General features: G+C 35.6%; 1 protein-coding gene across 3 annotated transcripts in view; it reads right to left on the reverse strand.

The window, feature by feature from the left end:
- PKN2 (protein kinase N2) overlaps nucleotides 1–17,730 on the reverse strand; it is a 135,728-nt gene that overhangs the window by 23,801 nt on the left and 94,197 nt on the right. The window contains exons 7-15 of one of the 3 annotated variants that reach the window (XM_019957146.2): nucleotides 15,650–15,787; nucleotides 14,529–14,638; nucleotides 4,896–5,039; nucleotides 4,496–4,571; nucleotides 3,747–3,921; nucleotides 3,405–3,525; nucleotides 1,237–1,367; nucleotides 1,080–1,155; nucleotides 911–1,002 (exon numbers count right to left, since the gene is read on the reverse strand). In XM_019957146.2, coding sequence (XP_019812705.2) covers nucleotides 911–1,002; nucleotides 1,080–1,155; nucleotides 1,237–1,367; nucleotides 3,405–3,525; nucleotides 3,747–3,921; nucleotides 4,496–4,571; nucleotides 4,896–5,039; nucleotides 14,529–14,638; nucleotides 15,650–15,787 — 1,063 coding nt within the window. Of the gene's footprint in view, nucleotides 1–910; nucleotides 1,003–1,079; nucleotides 1,156–1,236; nucleotides 1,368–3,404; nucleotides 3,526–3,746; nucleotides 3,922–4,495; nucleotides 4,572–4,895; nucleotides 5,040–14,528; nucleotides 14,639–15,601; nucleotides 15,788–17,730 lie in introns of all 3 variants that reach the window. The other 2 variants (XM_019957145.2, XM_019957147.2) reach the window with 2 other exon arrangements.

The following is a 17,730-nucleotide window of genomic DNA, read 5'->3' on the forward strand; positions in this document are numbered from 1 at the left end:
GCTGTCTTTTAGTAATATCAACTGATGCTTCCTGGTTCTTCTAAATATAAAAAAATGTCTCTTTCTGTAATAAAATGCCATTTTATTATACAACAATTTCCAGGTTGAACCACTCCATTAATTTGAGATAGTCTTTTTAAAATATATTCTCTAACCTAATTACAATATTATCCCCAAAGTCCTTACATTTTAATAATCATATATGAAGATGAATCCATACCAATTTACACACAGAAAGGAAAGATGCTGTGGTCAAAAGCTACCATATTAAGAGAAATGAAAATAGATACAGGTGTATTTTAAAAAGCAGAAGGAATTAACCACTTAACTGAAGATTACTTGTAAATGACATCTTATTACTTCTGTAGTATGAAATGAGAAATAGCCTCACCCAACCACAGATGTGTAATAGTTCCTAATTCATACAAATATTTCAACATTTCCAAGTATAAAAACTTATTAGAATTACTTTAAAGATTTCATCGACTTTTTTTGGTATTCACCAAGCAGTAAAATGTCATAAGAATGGGAAGAGGGAATTAGCTAAAAAGAAAAACAATATTTAATCAATACCCACCTCACGCATTAATTTATTTAGTTTCTTTACTTATAACAGTTGATCCCTGAACAACATGGGGGTTAATCGTGCATAATTTACAGTCAGCCCTATGTATCTGCAGTTCTTCCACATCTATGAATTCACCAACTACAAACTACGTAATATTACAGCATTTACTAAATGCAAAATATCCATATTTAAGTGAACCCACGTAGTTGAAGACCATGTTATTCAACAATCGACTGTATTATTGAAAGAGAAAATTTTGTCATTTCGATATATACTGAATACATTGATTTTCATAAGTTATAACTTTAGAAAAGTGTAACAATTTCATTTTTAAAAACTAACCTGTCTACTTCATCTCGTGCCACAATGTCTCCTTTCTTTAAGGCTTTTATAGCAAACATTTCATTAGTGTGTTTATATTCAGCCAAAAGCACCTGAAATTAGATTAAAATAATTATTTCTCATTTGAATGATTAGAATGCCTACAAAGAAAGAAAATTTAAAAGACTACCTTTCCAAAATGTCCTCTACCCAAGACAGCACAACATCTGAAGTCTTGTAGACTGAACTGAAACATTTGTTGAGATCTGAAAACAGTAATGCCGATTAAAAATAACGCAAAAGCATGGGACCAAACAGGTAAGTAAAGCTGTGGATATATTCTTTACCTTCTGTCCTCAAGTTCATGAATACCACTATACTCTAGGCCTGACTGAGGGATATCAGGCTCATATTCAGATTGAGATTTTGGAAGTATTCTGTTTCTGTCATTCTCAGTATCAAAAACAGTTTCTGAATCCTGCAAAATATTAAACACTCATTAAATCATAGAAACATTCAGAAAACAACTTATTAGGTAAGAATAAAGAAAAAATGTTGTCAATATAAATATGAATGAGAAAATAAAATTCAGATATTATTATTAGATATTCATTTTTTTGGTCATTAATTATATATTACTCTTATCTTAAAAATGTAAAAAATGAATAATAAAAATACTAATTTGAAAAGACACAGGAGCTCCAGTGTTCACAGCAGCACTATTTACAATAGCTAGTTTCATGGAAGCAACCAAAGTGTCCACAACAGACCATTGGTTTAAGAAGATGCGGTATACACAGATGGCCAATAGGCACATGAAAGGGTATTCTCTTAACTGTTGGTAGGAATGTAAATTGGTGCAGCCACTATAGAAAACAGTACAGAGGTTCTTAAAAAAACTAAAAATACAGTTGCCCTATAATCCAGCAATCCTACTCCTGGGCATATACTGAGACAAATTTCTAATTCAAAAAGATACATGCACCCCTATGTTCTTGCAGCACTATTTACAATAGCCAAGGCATGGAAACAACCTGAATGTGCACTGGTAGATGAACGGATAAAGAACACTTGGTGTGTGTGTGTGTATATATACACACAGACACACAGTGGAATTACTCAGCCATTAAAAAAGAATGAAATAATGCTGTCTGCACTAACATGGATGGACCTAGAGATTATCATGATACATGAATTAAGTCAGAAAGAGAAAGACAAATACCACATGATATCATTTATATGTGGAATCTAAAATATAACACAAATGAACATATCTACAAAACAAAGCACTCAGAAATATAGAGAACAGCTTTGTGGTTGTCAAGGGCAACGGAGTTGGGGGAGGAAAGGATTGGGAATGTGGGATTAGCAGACGCAAACTACTATATACAGGATGGATAAACAACAAGGTCCTACTATATAGCATAAGAAATTATATTCAATATCCTGCGATAAACTGTAATGGAAAAAAATATTTATATGTATAACTGAGTCACTCTGCTCTACAGAAGAAATTAAGCATAACATTGTATATCAACTATACTTCAATAAAATTGTTTTAAAATGTGGTATATAGATATAGAATGGAAAATTAATCTCTGCCCACAAAAAGAATGAAATAATGCCCTCTACAGCAATATGGATGGACCTATAGAATATTACCCTTAGTGAAGTAAGTCAGAGGAAGAAATGGTATATATCCCATATGTGGAATCTAAAAAATAATATAAATGAATGTATTTACAAAACAGAAATAGACTCATAGATTTAGAAAACAAAGTTGTGGTTACCAGGGGGAGAAGGAATAGGAGAGGGACAAACTAAGGGTATGGGGTTACTAGATACACACTTCTATAAATAAAACAGATAATAGGATATATTGTATGGCACAGGGAATTATAACCATTATCTTGTAAAAAGCTATAATGAAATAGACTCTGAAAAAAATACTGAATCACTATGCTGTATACCTGAAACAGTGTTGTAAATCAATATTTCAATTAAAAAAATGAATACATTACTTTCATTTTATATGCATTTTCAGGTATTATGTTAACCTAGTTAGAAGATGCACAGTCAGGAAATACTTCATCTAATATCAGCAATACTCCCAGGCTCCTAGAATAAGCAACCTATTCCATCTCTAGTGGCTCATGGGCATCCAGAGGTTTTTATGTTTCACTCACAAGAAACAGCTTAAAAGTGCATCTCATTCACTATGATGCTATAGTGTTAGTTGCTCAGTTGTGTCTGACTCTTTACAACCCCATGTGGTCCTCCAGGCTCCTCTGTCCATGAGGATTCTCCAGGCAAGAATACTGCAGTGGGTTGCCATGTCCTCCAGGGGATCTTCCTTACCCAGGGATCCAATCCCAGTCTCCCACATTGCAGGCAGATTCTTTCTCATCTGAGCCACAAGGGAAGCCCAATGATGCTACAGCTGATAAATTACCATGATGCTATAACTGGTAATTTATTTGGTGAAAGGAATTATACAAGGTTTAAAATGCCTTACCTGTCCTGGTGTATCCAAATCTCTTACAGATTCATCTATTTCACCAAGGGAAGAATCACGTGGTGGGGCTGGAGGAGGCTCAGGTTCAAGATCAAAGTCCAACTTGGTTACTGTGGAATCACTTATAAAAGATAAAGCAATTCACCAAAAGCAGTAATCAAAAGTATATATTTTAAATAGCTTTAAAATTAAAGCAAACAATTTTATTGTTTTTAAAAGTCGAGCACTAACTTCAAAATACTATTTGGAAAAAATGAGACTTGTAATAGATTCACTGTAATCAAAATGTATGAGCGTCACAATAATTATTTTATAAAAGCTTAATAATGTTAAAATGCATACCTAGCTGGAGGTGCTAATTCAGGGATGTGTACATCAACCACTGGCACTGTAGCAGGCACAGGGGCTTGAGGGCTGAAGGTGCCAGAATGATTTACTGTAGGAATAGCTCTTCTCACAAGTCTTCCCCATGTGGCGATATTAATATTCATTTGAGGAGCTCTGAGAAAGGTTTTGCCTGTGGATATTGTAAATAAAGAAAACCGAACAAGTAATTTTTTTTATTACCAAAAGCCATAACTGAAAAATTCATATTCATTGGTTTATAATTTATGAAGAACAAACAGTATCTGTCATTTAAAAAAAGTTCTTAACTATTTGTTATTAAAGGCTAGTGCAAAAAAGCAAAATCTGTTTAAAAAATAAATAGGTAGGAATTGCTCATTTAAGTCTAGTAATGATAGGTGGTTAAGGTTGAAAAAAAAAAAGAATTCTCATCTTTTAGAGATACTCTAATATTTATGGATGAATCAATATGATGTCTGGGTTCACTTCAAATAAGCTGAGGAAGTTGTGAGTGATGGAACATGGATGAAACAAAATTGGACATGAGTTGACTGTTGTTGAAACTGAGTGATGTTACATTGCACTAGTCTCTATATATATGTTTAAAACTTTCCCTAATAAAATTAAGTAAATAACTGAACAAATAAGCAAAAAGCAAAGATGGGTATCACTTTTTAAACAGTATGTACATTTAAAATATTTAAGATAACACCAAAACACTCTCTACCTGATTTCTTAGTAATTACCTTGTTGTTTGGAAAAAATTTTCTTTTGTCTTTGGAGTTTTGGTCTTCTTTCAATAACTGGATTAAAAAAGGTAACCTGCAGTGAAGAAAATTTAAGTTGACATGAATACAGCATTAGATTCATGGTTCATGAAATTCAGTAAACTTTCTAAGTTTTAAAAACTTAAGAGAATCTAAGATATAATTTGGTTCCATCCCCTCATTTTCTAGATAAGATAACAGACCTAGAAAAGAAAAATGATTTGTCTTAGGGTAATATACTATTTAGTGGCAGAGTTGAGCCAAGAATTCAAGTTATCTGTCATTCAGCCTAAATACTCTTCCCATTTCTACATCATGTTGCTTACATATATAACTTCAATTGCAGTTATGCATACTTAAAATAAAATACATTTATTACCTCTGCAAATAAAGTACCCTGTGGTTCCAAATAGAGACACATGCCATGCCGTTGGTTGTCTAAAAAATCTTCTAACCTCAGAAATTTTACAGCACACAGAGATCGCCAATCACGCCAATAAACTGAAATTTCCAGTTCACGTGACTAGAATAATTAAATAAAAAATAAAGAAAACAGGGAAGACATCATTGGACAAACGTGAAAAAATATTACAAAAAGTACAAAGTACAAATACAATAAACAAAGATAACATACACAACGGTCACACTATTTTAAAGAGTGCTTTTATAATGTTTCTCTGTTATGTATTACTTTAACAAACATATATTTTACTAAAAGGAAGAAATTCATATTCTGACACTCCTCAGTTAAGGTATTTCTTTTAGATAAAGAATACATAACTGGGAACTAACAATACAGACGAATGACCACAGAAACTCTTCCCCATCTCACAGCTTCAATATCTTTTGGATTTTCCTCTTCTAACTGGTATCATCTGTTGTGCTATTATATGACCTCAGTGTTCACCTCAAAGAACCCAATTCAAACCTTTTTATTTCTTTCTTATTTTTTTGGCTATGTGGCATGTAGGATCTTCCCCGGCCAGGGACTGAACCTGTGGCCCCTGTGTTGGGAGTGTGGAGTCTTAACCATTGGACTACCAGGGAAGTCCAAACCTTATAATCTCAATGCTAAATCAGGAAAACATCTGTAAACAGCATTTATTCTCTGCTTTCAGTGTGCCACACACTATGCCAAACACTTTTAAGAATGTTAGATCATTTAATCTTCTAAAGAATAATACTGAGTAACAGGACCAATAGGGGTCTGATCAGGTCAGCATTAAACAGAAAACTAAGTTTTTTACAGAAAGATGTTCATTTATTACAAAATCAGACAAAACAAAACAAAAAAGCTGCACAGAACCAGGGACAAGTATATTATACCATATCTACATGAGGGAAAACTCTATAAAAATAATGCTTATGTGGAAAAATATATTTAAGGTTTTAACAATCAATTATTAAATATACTTGTAGAACACAGTTTATAATTTGGAGGCAAAGCCATAAATAGACCTCTACATACAAGTCATAATCTACATACATTTAAATTATAAAGCATGACTTCTCCATTATTTTGTTTTTCAGAATTTTGTGGATCATCCATAGAGATAAATGTTTTTTCCTTTAGGCTCAACAAAGTAATACATTATTTCTTTCATATAAAAACTTTCAGTTTGTGAACTTATGCATCTTATTATCTAAACTCCTAGTATGCATAATAAAATCATTTGACTTACAGAAAATACTAACAAAAAACAACACATGAAAAAAATCAGTCAAGACACAATGTGCTAGAAGGTCTCACAGACAATCAGGAAAAATGACGAGGAAAAGACACCTTGGCAGTGAGCACATGAGCTGAGGACCTCCTACCTCACTGCTTCTTTCTGATATTACTAATGCAGAGAATATTTGTCATGAAAGGGGAAGTATAATTATTTCAAGATCAACAATGGCATTTAGAAGTGATAAGTATTAATGCTATATTATTCTATTCAAGTTAGAATTTTAAGTATTTTGAAAACAGTTATCTTCGGAACTATAAACTACATAATTGAACCAGAGGTTGGTAGTTTAGACTACATTATTTTAAACTAGAAATGGAGAAGTCTACTTTCTGTATTCTCCAACAGTATCAGGGAGGAAAACTTGTTTTGAGTCAGGCAAATGAAAGTAGTATTGATGCTGGGGATGGAATTAGTAATACTTAAAAGTTGTTATACTTTTCACACTGTGACTAACACTTTCACTTTCATAATAATATAAACCCTAAGTTACTGATTTAATTATTTGGAAGAATGAGGACAGGAGTGTGGATAGTTTAATAGTATGTATTGGCAATTTCTGATAATGCAAAAACAATAAATAGGAATCCCTTGAGAAGTTCTCTACTAATCTTGTCCTCATTCCTACATTTCAGCCTCTCACTCCCACCAGTATCTATAATCTTTCCACAGCCTCAGCTGTTTGCATCCTTCTCTCTGACCATCACCTCCTAACATTCTAGTAGCTCAATCTTTCTAGCCCCTCAACATCCACTGATCCTTCAACCTCACTGTTACTTCTAATCCACTAATTCTACAACCTTTCTACTGGCTCCCACTTTGTCAATATTCTCTTCTTCTTTTTCCATTGATCAGTGAACATTCTCTAGTACTCTGCTCTTAACAGAACTGCTGCTGCTGCTATGCCGCTTCAGTCATGTCCGACTCTGTGAGACCCCATAGACGGCAGCCCACTAGGCTCCTCTTTCCCTGGGATTCTCCAGGCAAGAATACTGGAGTGGGTTGCCATTTCCTTCTCCAATGCATTAAAGTGAAAAGTGAAAGTGAAGTCGTTCAGTCGTGTCTGACTCTTAGTGACCCCATGTACTGCAGCCTACCAGGCTCCTCCGTCCATGGGATTTTCCAGACGAGGGTATTGGAGTGGGATGCCATTGCCTTCTCCAGAACTGGTTCCTGTTAAAACTTTTCCAAGCTTCAATTCATCCTGTTTCTAATATTGATAAAGATGATTCCCCATTACATTAGCAAAGTTAATCAAAAGGAAATGTGAATGGGAAGAGGTTATATATAAGAATTCTTGCTTTTTATTTCAATCTCTCATGGAAGGACTAAACTTTTTACTAGAGGAAGGCTGAGGGAATTCAGAAAAAATGTGAAATTAGACAGCTATTGTGTTTCTAATAAACATTAATAAAGAAGAAATTTTATAAGAAAATATAAAAAGGGTAACCTGATAAGAAGAGAAAGAACTCGGAACTGATAGTACACTTCAGAATCCTAGTTTATACCTTGGGCTAGTTATTTAACCTCTAGAACACAAAATATCCTTATTAATCTGTAAAATGAGGAGGCTGGATTACATCAGTAATTTTCAAAACTTTTTTTTTAAACTGCCAAATTTCAAATGACATCTTACCCTGAATCTCAAAACAAAATCAAAACACATACATAAAAATAGTTTGTGTTGTATCTGAAATGATTCTACAAGAGCCCCGAGCTCCCAGGAACATAATTTTAACTTTTCTAGATCATTCTAAATCTAGATAATTTCTAGAGTATCTCAAAACTCTAAAAAGATCTATCTGGGAGTTCTCTGTGGCCTAGAAGTTTAAATTCTGGGCTTTCACTGCCATGGCCTGGATTCAGTTCCTTGTTGGGAAACTGAGATTTCACAAGTTACATGGCATGACCAAAAATACAACATAAATTAAAAAATAAATGAAAAGACCTATGAACTTTTGTATTTTGGAAAAGAAAGAAACAGTATAGACAACTTAGTTCTAGAATGTCATAGCAAAGAAGCTTGACATTAGGCAAAATGCTGAGCATGAACATGTCAGTTTAAAATAATATCTTCTATAAATGTTTCTATAAACATTTTCTATAAATAAATATTCTAAAAATATAAGGGATAAAATAAAAACTAAAAAAGCACATGAAAGGTAAAATATACTACATAAACAGAAGTATTTATCATGCTTAGCAATGTGGCCTTCCCCAAAGAGGAGCTTCTAATCCAGTCAGGGATAGGTAACATGCACATTAGGAACCCAGAAGGTCAAACTGACCTAAGGGATGAATAGCTTTACTTAGCTATGCAGTGTCTTCAAAGTTTCAAGAGAGATTACTCCAAAGTGGGAAGAAAGTCTCATGTCATGAAGAAGAAAAACAATTTCAGATGAAGATTACAGTGCAAGTAAAACATTACCAAACAACAGTTATCAAACTTTGTAGTTTTCTAAGTGTATAGGTTGGATAATAGTAAATTATTCACTCTTTACCAGGTTTTCATCATCTTCTGCTGTTTCTTCATTTTTGCCACTGTTAACTGTCTATCTCATACAAATTATCAAGGAAGAAAGAACATTCTGAAGGACACTCCTGGCCTACTATCAGCTCTGAAATTTATCGATATATAATCACTCTGGAAGGAAATCAAACCGGTCAATCCTAAAGGAAAACAGCCCTGAATATTCATTGGAAAAACTAATGCTGAAGCTGAAACTCCAATACTTTGGTCACCTGATGCGAGGAGCTGACTCATTTGAAAAGACCCTGATGCTGGGAAAGACTGAGGGCAGGAGGAGAAGGGGACAACAGAGGATGAGATGGTTGGATGGCATCAACGACTCAAAGGATTTGAGTTCACCCAAACATGGGTTTGGGTGAACTGCGGGAGTTGGTGTTGGACAGGGAGGACTGGTGTGCTGTGGTTCATGAGGTCACAAAGAGTCGGACACGACTGAGCAACTGAACTGAAACTAATAAAATATTGTTAATCAACTATACTCTGATATAAAATGAGAAGTTAAAAAACCTCACTGAGAGAGAACTTACTGTAGCAATTTATTTTTGAACAGTACTATTCTTTGTACTGAAATAAAATCTATCATCATTGATTTTGCTTTATCTTCCACACTCACAAAGCATACAGTCAAGGATGTTCAAGGATGAACAGAACACGTACTACAACCTACCACTTGCCCCTTTTAAAGCACTTGGCAAACACTGCTACTTGATCAGCATAAACAACAACTCATCCAATAAACCTTAACAGTGAGCTTGAGGAAGTTATTACCAATCCATTTAGTCAATACACACAAATGGACATCTCACTGCTATCCCTACTTTAATTTTTGTTTTATGTGTTCCTCCGTATAATTTAAAAATAATAATAATAACAATAATTTTATTTATTTTCGGCTGTGCTGGGTTTTCGTTGCTGCATAGGCTTTTCTGTTTAGGTTGGTGCAAAAGTAATTGCGCTTTCGCATTGTTGAACTTTGCCATTTGATACTGGAATATATTCTTAAATAAATGTGGTGACTCCTGCTCTTTTAATTTCATGATGTATAAATTTCACGCAGCCATGAAATTAAAAGACACTTGCTCCTTGGGAAAAAAGCAATCACAAACCTAGATAAAAATTAAAAAACAGAGACATTACTTTGCCTACAAAGGTCCATATAGTCAGAGCTATGGTTTTTCCAGTAGTCATGTACAGATGTTAAGAGTTCGATCATAAAGAAAGCTGAGCATCAAAGAACTGATGCCTTCAACCTGTGGTGTAGGAGAAGACTCTTGATAGTCCCTCGGACAGCAAGGACACCAAACCAGTCAGTCCTAAAGGAAATCAACCCTGAATATTCATTGGAAGGACTGATGCTGAATCTGAAGCTCCAATACTTTGGCCACCTGATGTGAAGAACTGATTCATTGGAAAAGACCTGGATGTTGGGAAAGATTGAAGGCAGGAGAAGGGGACGACAGATGATGAGATGGTTGGATGGCATCACAGACTCAAAGGACATGAGTTTGAGCAAACTGTAAGAGATGGTGAAGGAGAGGGAAGCCTGGTGTGATGCAGTCCATGGAGTCGCAAAGAGTTGGACACGACTTAGTGACTGAACAACAACACTATACATCACTTTAATGTGAATTTCTTACTTTATGTTTTTTGCTGATGACTTAATAATTGAGGTTTATTTTATATTTAGACTATAGAAATGATGATAGACAAAAAGCAAATTCAAGTGACATTTTTTATTTGAATGACTTTTTGAGTTCATAAAGCAGCAGAGATAACGCGGAACATCAACAATGCATTTGGCCAGGAATTGCTAATAGACAGTGCAGTGGTGGTTCAAGAAGTTTTGCCAAGGAGAGGAGAGCATAGTGGCTGGCAATTAGAGGTTGACAACGACCAACTGAGAGCAATCATCAAAGCCAATCCCCTCACAACTATGTGAGAAGTTGCCGAAGAACTCAACGTCAACCATCCTATAATCATTTGGCATTTGAAGCAAATCAGAAAGGTGAAAAAGCTCTATAAGTGGGTGCCTCATGAGCTGACTGCAAATCAAAAAAAACTGTTGTTTTAAGCATGTCTTCTCTTACTGTACACAAGTTCTCTTACTATACACAAGAACAACAAACCATTTCTCAATTAGATTGTGACATTCGACAAAAAGTGGATTGTATGACAACCAGCAATGACCAGCTCAGCAGACGGACTGAGAAGAAGCTCCAAGACACTTTCAAAAGCCAAACTTGCACCAAAAAAAGGTCATGGTTTCTGGTGGTCTGCTTCCAGTTTGAGGCACTACAGCTTTTGGAATCCCAGAGAAACCATTACATCTGAGAAGTATGCTCAGCAAATCGATGAGATGCACCAAAACTGCAATGCCTGCCGCCAGCATTGGTCAACAAAAAGGGCCCAATTCTCCACAGCAATGCCTGACTGCGTAATTGCATAACCAATGCTTCAAAAGTTGAATAAATTGGGCTATGAAGTTTTGCCTCATCCGCTATATTCATCTGACCTCTCACCAACCAACTACCATTTCTTCAAGCATCTCAACAACTTTATGCAGGGAAAACACACAACCAGCAGGAGGCAGAAAATGCTTTCAAAAAGTTTACTGAATCCTGAAGCATGATTGTTAAGGTATAAGAAAAAACAATCTCATTTCTCATTGGCAAAATGTATTGATTGCAATGGTTCCTATTTTGATAGCTAAAAATGGGTTTGAACCTAATCATAATGATTTAAAATTCGTGGTCTGAAACTGCAATTACTTTTGTACGAACCTAATAGTTGGAGCAAGTGGGGGCTACTCTCCAATTGCAGTGCATTGGATTCTCATTGTTGTGGCTTCTTCTTGTTGCAGGCATGGGCTCTAGGGCACACGGGCTTTCAGTAGTTGTAACACATGGGCTCAGTAGTTGTGGCTCCCAGAACACAGGCTGAACAGTTGTGGTGCAGGGGCTTAGTTGCTCTGTGGCATGTGGGATCTTCCCGGATCAGGGATTGAACCTATGTCTCCTGCATTGGCAGGTGGATTCTTTACCACTGAGTCACAAGGGAAGCCCCTCCTTTTCACTTTAAAGACAGTTACCAAATCTTAGTTAAATCTATAATTGATTTTAAATCCCATTTGCTTTGAAGTGTTTCATTTGTAACAGGAATTTCATCATCTCAACATCCTAGCAACTGTTCACTAGATACTGGATAAGCTTTCATAAGGTTATGATCTGATTCTACCCAGAGTTTTCTACTTCTCCTTGGCAAATCTTCCTTCTTTTCCTATGCTAGGGACACTGCTTAAGATTTGATTGTTAGAGCTTTTTTTTTCTTCCTTTATAAACTTTTTCCCATTATGGGCTAGTAACTTTTTTATTAGCTTCTATATTTGTATTGGGAAAGGAGTACATCAAAGTTGTATATTGTCACCCTGCCAGGTTCCTTGGTCCATGGGCAAGAATACTGGAGTGGTTTGCTATTTCCTTCTCCAGAAGATCTTCCTGACCCAGGGATCAAACCCAGTTCTCCTACACTGCAGGCAGATTCTTTACCAACTGAGCTACCAGGGAAGCTCCAAAAAATACTGGAGTGTGTTGCCGTGCCCTCCTCCAGGGGATCTTCCCAATCCAGGGACTGAACCCAGGTCTCCCTCACTGCAGGTTGATTCTTTACAGTCTGAGCCACCAGGGAAGCCCCTGCTTATTTAACTTACATGCAAGGAACATCATGTGAAATCCTGGGCTGGGTGAATCACAAGCTGGAATCAAGATTGCCGGAAGACACACCAACAATCTCAGATATGCAGATGACACCACCTTAATGGCAAAAAGCAAAGAGGAACTAAAGAGCCTCTTGATAAAGGTGAAAAAGGAGAGTGAAAATGCTGGCTTAAAACTCAACATTTAAAAAACGAAGATCATGGCCTCCGATCCCATCACTTATGGCAAACAGATGGGGAAACAATGGAAATAGTGACAGACTTTATTTTCTTGAGCTCCAAAATCACTGCAGATGGTGACAATAAGCCATGAAATTAAAAGACACTTGCTCCTTGGAAGAAAAGCTATGACAAACATAGATGGCGTATTAAAAAGAGACACCACTTTGCCAACAAATCTCCACATAGTCAAAGATATGGTTTTTCCAGTAGTCATGCAGATGTGAGAGTTGGACCATAAAGAAGGCTGAGTGCCAAAAAACTGATGCATTTAACTGTGGTGCTAGAGAAGACTCTTGAGAGTCCCTTGGACTGCAAGGAGATCAAACCACTCAATCCTAAAGGAAATGAGTCCTGAATATTCATTGGAGGGACTGATGCTGAAGCTGAAGCTCCAATACTTTGGCCACCTGATGCAAAGAGCTGACTCTGGAAAAGAGCTCTTTTCCAGAGCTCTTTCAGAGCATCAGAAAAGACCCTGATACTGGGAAAGATTGAGAACAAGAGGAGAAAGGAGTGACAGAGGATGACATGGTTGGCTGACATCAATGAATCAATGGATATGTTTGAACAAACTCTGGGAGAAAGTGAAGGACAGAGAAACCCAGCATGCTGCAGCCCATGAGATTGCAGAGTCGGACACTATTTAGCGATTGAACAACAACAACAATATTTGTATTATTTACATCTGATCATCTAAATCAGATGTCAATTTCCCTATCAAAAGCTCTTTAGTGGTGGTAGTTTAGTCACTAAGTCATATCCCACCCTTGCAACCCCATGGACTGTAGCCTGCCAGGCTCCTCTGTCCATGGGCTTTCTCAGGCAAAAATACTGGACTGGGTTACCATTTCCCTGTCCAGGGAAATCGTCTCTTGCACTACAGGCAGATTCTCTGACAGCTGAGCCACCAGGAAAGCCCTTCAGTGAGGTGGATAGTATTGAAGATAAGGAAACTGATATACACAAAAAGTTAAGCATTTGTCCAAATACATTTAAGTGGGTGACATAGTATTTGAACCAAGAAAAGCAATGGTGAGGGCCTGATTAAGATGCTGCCTCTGAGATAGAAAAGAAATAAACCAGAAAAAATATTTAAAAGTAGAGGCCAGAGTAGTAAGTGCCACATCATATCATTATTAAGCACTATAAATCTGCTTTCACTAATATATGTAATTTTTTAAAGACATATGTACCATTAACCTCAATACTAAATGATAAAAACATCTTTCTTATCTTTTAGATAAAATTATGATTAAATTTTAATATTTTCTTCCCACACACCAATGGATATATCAGAATGTAAGTAAAATTATCACCATGGATTTAACTCTACTCTGGACCAAGTTTACTTCTGCTGGGTTCTGCAGCAGATTACAGATTACATTCTAGCCACTCACAGTATCCATGAAATCCACTGAGATACATGGAGGAATGTCTGTCTGAGCACAACAGTTCACTTCAAATGCAGCTTTGATAATATAACCCACAAGTGGTGAGTCAGAAAAATCTCCTTAGTGGTTAGACAGCACATTATTAAAATTCAAAAAATAGTTCAATATTAGATCTCACCTGGTTGTCGATCTTTCAGGTTAGTACAAAGTATATATTTTCAAATCACTGCACAAATGAAAGCTCCTGCAGCAATCTGATAAGGTAGATTTATATATACCTCATCAGATGGGAAATGTCAAAAATACCTAGGTTCTTCTTAGATTCTGTTAAGAATAAAATTTATCAAACTCTTCTAAAACATAAAATATGCATGAAAAATGAATTATAAATATAATGAAAATTCAGGTAAAAAGTTTCTCATCTTACCCTGTCTAGTTCCAGTGTAAACTTCTGGTCCCACGACTGATTGGAAATGGGTTTCCAGCTAGTTTGACCAACCACAGTATTGTCCAGCTTCAAAACTGCACAGACATCATCTGTAATTACAATTTAAAATTTGATTAAGTATTTTAAAACCTTTAAAATAGAAATAACACTGTTTTATGTCAACAAAAGTCTTATGGGACTTTGAAATAAGTTTTTCTTACTCACTACTGAAGCTTTTAAATCTTAAACAGCTAGCTGTATATAAACACACACACACACTTCTACTAGACCCTTCCAAGTTATCTTTTGTGTTTTATAAAAACATAAATAGTAATTGCTATTTCGTTTACATCAGAAAATTACTGAAAGGACTTACAGGTGGCCAGTAGTTGTTTGCCACACATGTATGTGTGGGTGTATTTTTATATATTATTATCAATCACCCAGTTTTTCTCCCTCTACATTTGCTATTTATTAAGGTTTTACCTTAAATGATTTTTATTTTTACATTTTTCCTAAAGTCTCTCTCCATATACAGGAAAGCAGATATACTGTACTAGGCTGAATTGTTACATGCCTTTCCCACCAGTTATATATCATAGATTATGACTACTTCAGAGTATCTCCAAAGTACTTCATAAACCTCTTGTATTTTATTCTTTACCCACTCCCCCATTTCAGTTTACTTCTTGGACACTAGGCTATAATCCTAATTTAACACGGTTATTTATCAAAATTTCTTCATTACTTTAGAAGTGTCATTATTCCATTTAAAGAATCAAGATGTGACACAAAGAGTTTGTCATAAAGAGTGGTGTTCAGTATTTCATTATTCTAAAGAAATTAATGCTAAATGTCATTCAGTTTTCCAACATTTTCAGTATGGTAAATTCTGTAGCCTTTAAAATTTTCCTGTCATTACAGCTTTTGATATTTTAAATTATGGAAATCATAATTGTAAAGTTTGTTGTCCAATTTTCACTCTTCTCACTCTTCTGTCCCCACCGCTCAGCCCTCTGTATTGGACTTTACTTTGTTATTTGATTGTTAAAAAAAAAATCTGATTACTGAACTGGATAAGTCATCAGTTTTTAGTAGATTTCGACTACTTCCGCTTTTACTTTTACTTGTTCTGCTCATGAAGGATGATCTGGTCTCACTTGGACTCCAACCAGGTAGTGCAACTGATGCTGCTTTCGACCGTCCAGGGACATTCTCTAGGATATCTTGACAGCCCATAAGACGAACTTCCAAAGTACCTATAGCATATTTAAGTATCAAGAAAGAAAACATTAATTCTCCACACATAGAATTATGTCTTTGTTAAGAAATAGGGGGGGAAATGTTTGCTAAAATAACAACATCTCTTCTCCCAGAGGTTCTTTGAGGTAACTATCTTCTTTCTTGCTTTATTTAGAAAATTTATTAAAAACTCTCACTTAAGACAACTATAAAAAAAATTTATAGAAAGAAAAGCACTTCCCAAAAGCTGTCTACAGGGCACAGAACAAAACTAGTTACATCATCTTCTAGTGTATATGAATAGTCACTTCTGTAATTACATGGAAGAATTACAGAATTATATGGATAAAACAAGTGGGAGGGGAAATATAAAGCTAAATAATATGCCTATTAAAACAGACATACAGAAATTAGAAACAAGGAAATCTGACTATGTGAATAACAGTTGTTTTTAATAATTGCACAGTTAACATAGAAAATGACTACAGGTTTTTTGGGGGGGGTTGAATAGATGGATTTCTGTTCTATTTGAGATGTAAAATAACATTATCTTTTCACTTTAATAGTTTAGTTAGTCAAGTAATAATGGGCTATAATTATCCAAGCATAAAATAATTGTCGTTTTCTTAGGCAAATACATATGAAAGGTGTTCAAATGAAACTGAGGACATCTGAGCTTAGCTATCTGGAGATATGGCTTTGTCATCATTTGGGCTAGAGTTAGTGTACTAAAATTTTAAAATGGTTCTTCAATATTAAAATTTTAGATACTACATATAGTAAGCACTTTAGGAAGAGTATCTTCTGGGAAAAGCTGTCCCATTAAACTTAAATAATTAAAACTTAATTTTATTTAAAGTTTTTAATTATTTAAAAGTAACCAAAGGACTTTCAGCAAAGTAAAGAAAGTCTGTATTTACTCTCAACTCAAACAACTTAAAAAAAAAAAAAAGAGTACAAAAAAAAGTGTTAAAGGCTAATGGACATCAGTACAGTACAGAAAGGGGGAGCCAAGTGGACTACCTGAGTTAAGGAGACAGAAACGAGAGAGATTGCACTGAGAGGGCTAGACTTCATAGCCAGCATAAAGGAAAAAATACAGCTATCCAGAGACAGAATTCCTGAGACGTACAGAAGCTTCCTCAGACTAAGTATTCAGTTTTGATTCAGGAACACAGAATAATTACCCTTAGACTAAACAATGCTGTAGTCCCATATTACCCAGGGACTTCCCTGGTGGTCCAGTGGTTAAGAGTCCATCTGCCAATGCAGGGGACGAGTTTAATCACTGGCCTGGGAAGATTCTGCATGCCGCATGGTAACTAGTTCCTCGAGCCACAACTACTGAAGTCCGTGGGCTCTAGAACCTGTGCTCTGTAACAAGTGAAGCCACATAAACAGAAGCCTAGGCACCACAACAAAGAGTAGCTCCTGCTCGCCATGACTAGAGAAGGCCTGTGTGCAGCAACGAAGACCCAGCACTGCCAAAAATAATTCAAAAAAAAAAATTAAAAAAAGCATTACCCAAAAGATCAAACTGTTTCCAAGTAATTTAATTGTGACCTGGAATAAAGCTCAAAAATATTTGTAATATTTGTAGGAATACAAAAATACCCAGCACCTCACAAGCTAAAATTCAAAATGTCTGGCATTCACTCAAAGATTACCAGGTGTATTTGTTTTCTATTACTGTATTACCAATTATCACAAACACAGTGCCTTAAAACAACATCCATTTATTACCCAATAGTTCTGTAGGCCAGAGCTTGAGTGGGAGGGTCTGCATTCTTTGCTAAAGATTTTATAAGGCTGAAATCATTGTGTCTGCCAGGCTGGGCTCTTAATCTGGAAGTTCTGAAGAACCTGCTTCTAAACTCATTCAGGTTACTGGTAGAATCTAGTTTCCTGAAGCCATAAGAATAGGGATCCTATTTCCTTGCTACTGACAGCCAGGAGCTAT

Source organism: Bos indicus, chromosome 3 (genome assembly GCF_029378745.1).
Source record: "Bos indicus isolate NIAB-ARS_2022 breed Sahiwal x Tharparkar chromosome 3, NIAB-ARS_B.indTharparkar_mat_pri_1.0, whole genome shotgun sequence".
Taxonomy (NCBI): Eukaryota; Metazoa; Chordata; class Mammalia; order Artiodactyla; family Bovidae; genus Bos; species Bos indicus.